At 35.8% G+C, this 2488-nt stretch overlaps 1 protein-coding gene across 1 annotated transcript; it reads left to right on the forward strand.

The window, feature by feature from the left end:
• The first annotated feature begins 208 nt into the window (after positions 1 to 208).
• Positions 209 to 1150, forward strand: LOC139706966 (olfactory receptor 5W2-like). Its single transcript, XM_071616946.1, has one exon. The coding sequence runs from the start codon at positions 209 to 211 to the stop codon at positions 1148 to 1150; it is 942 nt and encodes a 313-aa protein (XP_071473047.1).
• The last annotated feature ends 1338 nt before the right edge of the window (positions 1151 to 2488 follow it).

Raw genomic sequence — 2488 nt, forward strand, 5'->3', positions numbered from 1 at the left:
CTATATCGATATCTATATATCTATACCTATCTATATCTATCTATGTATATATGTGTGTGTATGTATGTGTGTGTGTGTGTGTGTGTGTGTGTGTATATATATATTTGTGTTTGGCCTTACAGATATTTTATGGATGTATATAAGGATTAAATATGTGTCTTTAATTTTTTAAATCATTTCTTTAAGTTTAGACAAGAAGAAAGAAAAAATGAACGTGGAAAATTGTTCGTCCTTGAATGAATTCATTTTCTTGGGAATTACTAGTAATGCTGACCTCAAAGTGACCCTTTTTAGCATATTTCTACTGATTTACCTCATTAGCCTTCTGGGAAATCTCGGAATGATCTTCTTAATCAGAGTGGATCCCCAGCTTCACACTCCAATGTACTTTTTCCTCAGCCACCTCTCTTTCTGTGACCTCTGCTATTCCACAGCAATTGGGCCCAAGATGCTTGTCGACATATTCACCAAGAACAAATCAATGTCTTTCCTGGGATGTGCTCTGCAGTTCTTGATCTTCTGTACCTTTGCAGATTCTGAGTGTGTACTTCTGGCAGTGATGGCCTTTGATAGGTACAAGGCCATTAGCAAGCCCTTGCTGTATACAGTTAACATGTCTGGCAGGGTTTGTTACTTGCTTATGGCTGGGGTTTACTTCATAGGCCTGGCAGATGCTTTGATACATACAACATTGGCATTCCACTTATGTTTCTGTGGTTCTAATGAGATTAATCATTTCTTCTGTGATTTACCACCACTTTTCCTCCTTTCCTGTTCTGACACACAGGTCAATGAGCTGGTACTGTTCACCATTTTTGGATTCATTGAACTGAGTACCATTTCTGGAGTCCTGGTCTCTTATGGCTACATCATCTCATCTGTCTTAAAAATCCACTCTGCTGAGGGGAGGCTCAAAGCTTTCTCCACCTGTGCCTCCCACTTTACTCCTGTTGCAATTTTCCAGGGAGCTGTATTCTTTATATATTTTCTGCCAAGTTCTTCCTACTCTCTAGATCAAGACAAAATGACATCACTGTTTTACATCCTTGTCATTCCCATGTTGAACCCTCTGATTTATAGCCTACGCAACAAGGATGTGAAAGAGGCCTTCAATAGCTTAAAAATAGAATGCAGTTCTAAATATTTATGATGAACTTCCACCTTTTTCACATGTATAATGATTTTTGTTATCTTAAAATTGTATGTCATTTTTCATGAAAAACAACAATTTTCAAATTTGGAGTAATGAATGATACAAAAATGTTTTATTCCCTAATCCATCATGTTTCATTATATGCCCTGAATTTATATATGTTGTTATTTCCCTGTGGTATAAATTCCTGATCTAATTTTGAAAGGTTTTATTAGCTCTTTAATTTACACATTATTTTAATTAAATTAAAATCCATCAAATTTTCAATAAGGGGCTGGGGATGTGGCTCAAGCGGTAGCGCTCTCGCCTGGCATGCATGTGGCCCAGGTTCTATCCTCAGCACCACATACAAACAAAGATGTTGTGTCCGCCAAAAACTAAAAAAATAAATATTAAAAAATTCTCTCTCTCTCTCTCTCTCTCTCTCTCTCTCTCTCTCTCTCTCTCTCTCCTCAAAAAATTTTTTTCAATAAGTGCTTTTGTGCATTTTAATGCTTTGTTTTCATGGAGAATCTAGGCATTTTTAGAGCAAAACATCTTATAAACTAGTGGAAGGATTGGCCATTAATTAATACTCAAATTCATAATAAGCATCAAAACTTTCATGAAACCAAAAGACCGGGGAAATGAACCCAGAACAAAATATCTAAATCCGGGAGAGAGACTGCCTTGGACAAAGATGCTGAATGTGAGTTGCAAAGAAATGCAAACTGGAAAAAAGAAAAGGATTCCAGGAAGAATGTGGCAATTAGAGAATGCTTGACAGGGTAAGTCTTGTTTTGAGAAACAAATGGTTCAAATGCCCCTTTTCTTGCTAGATCACAGATGACTCTCTCCTAAATTTATCCTTTATGTATGAAAAGTTTGCTTCCCAAATGAGATTGTGAGGGTCCTTTGAGCAAGAACTAAGTGATCCCTCCCTGCCATCTAATACAAATGTGCTGGGTTTGTGACAAGAATTGGGGAAAGAAACAATAAAATTGAAACACAAGACACTTTCAGTGCTGTTATATGTCAATAAAACAATAGAAATTTTCTAGGGTTTGTGCCTTGAGCATATAAATTTTATAATTTTAATGAACTACATAAAACAGTTGAGACTACCGATGTAATAAATCTGTAAAAACATGAGTAGTAAATATGTTGGAAGAAGACAGCATTCATCTGTGCATGTCCATGATACTTGTCTATTTCTTCTTTGTAAAATTGAATTTTTTTTTCTTTAAGCTTGCTGAGAAAGTATAGATATGGCCCTGAAGTGCCATGTATGAATTATTTATTACAATCTTCTTGTATCTGTTACAACTACAGAAGCTAAAAGCTAATGAATGTCTT

The sequence above is a fragment of the Marmota flaviventris genome, chromosome 9 (assembly GCF_047511675.1).
Source record: "Marmota flaviventris isolate mMarFla1 chromosome 9, mMarFla1.hap1, whole genome shotgun sequence".
In the NCBI taxonomy this organism is placed as follows: domain Eukaryota; kingdom Metazoa; phylum Chordata; class Mammalia; order Rodentia; family Sciuridae; genus Marmota; species Marmota flaviventris.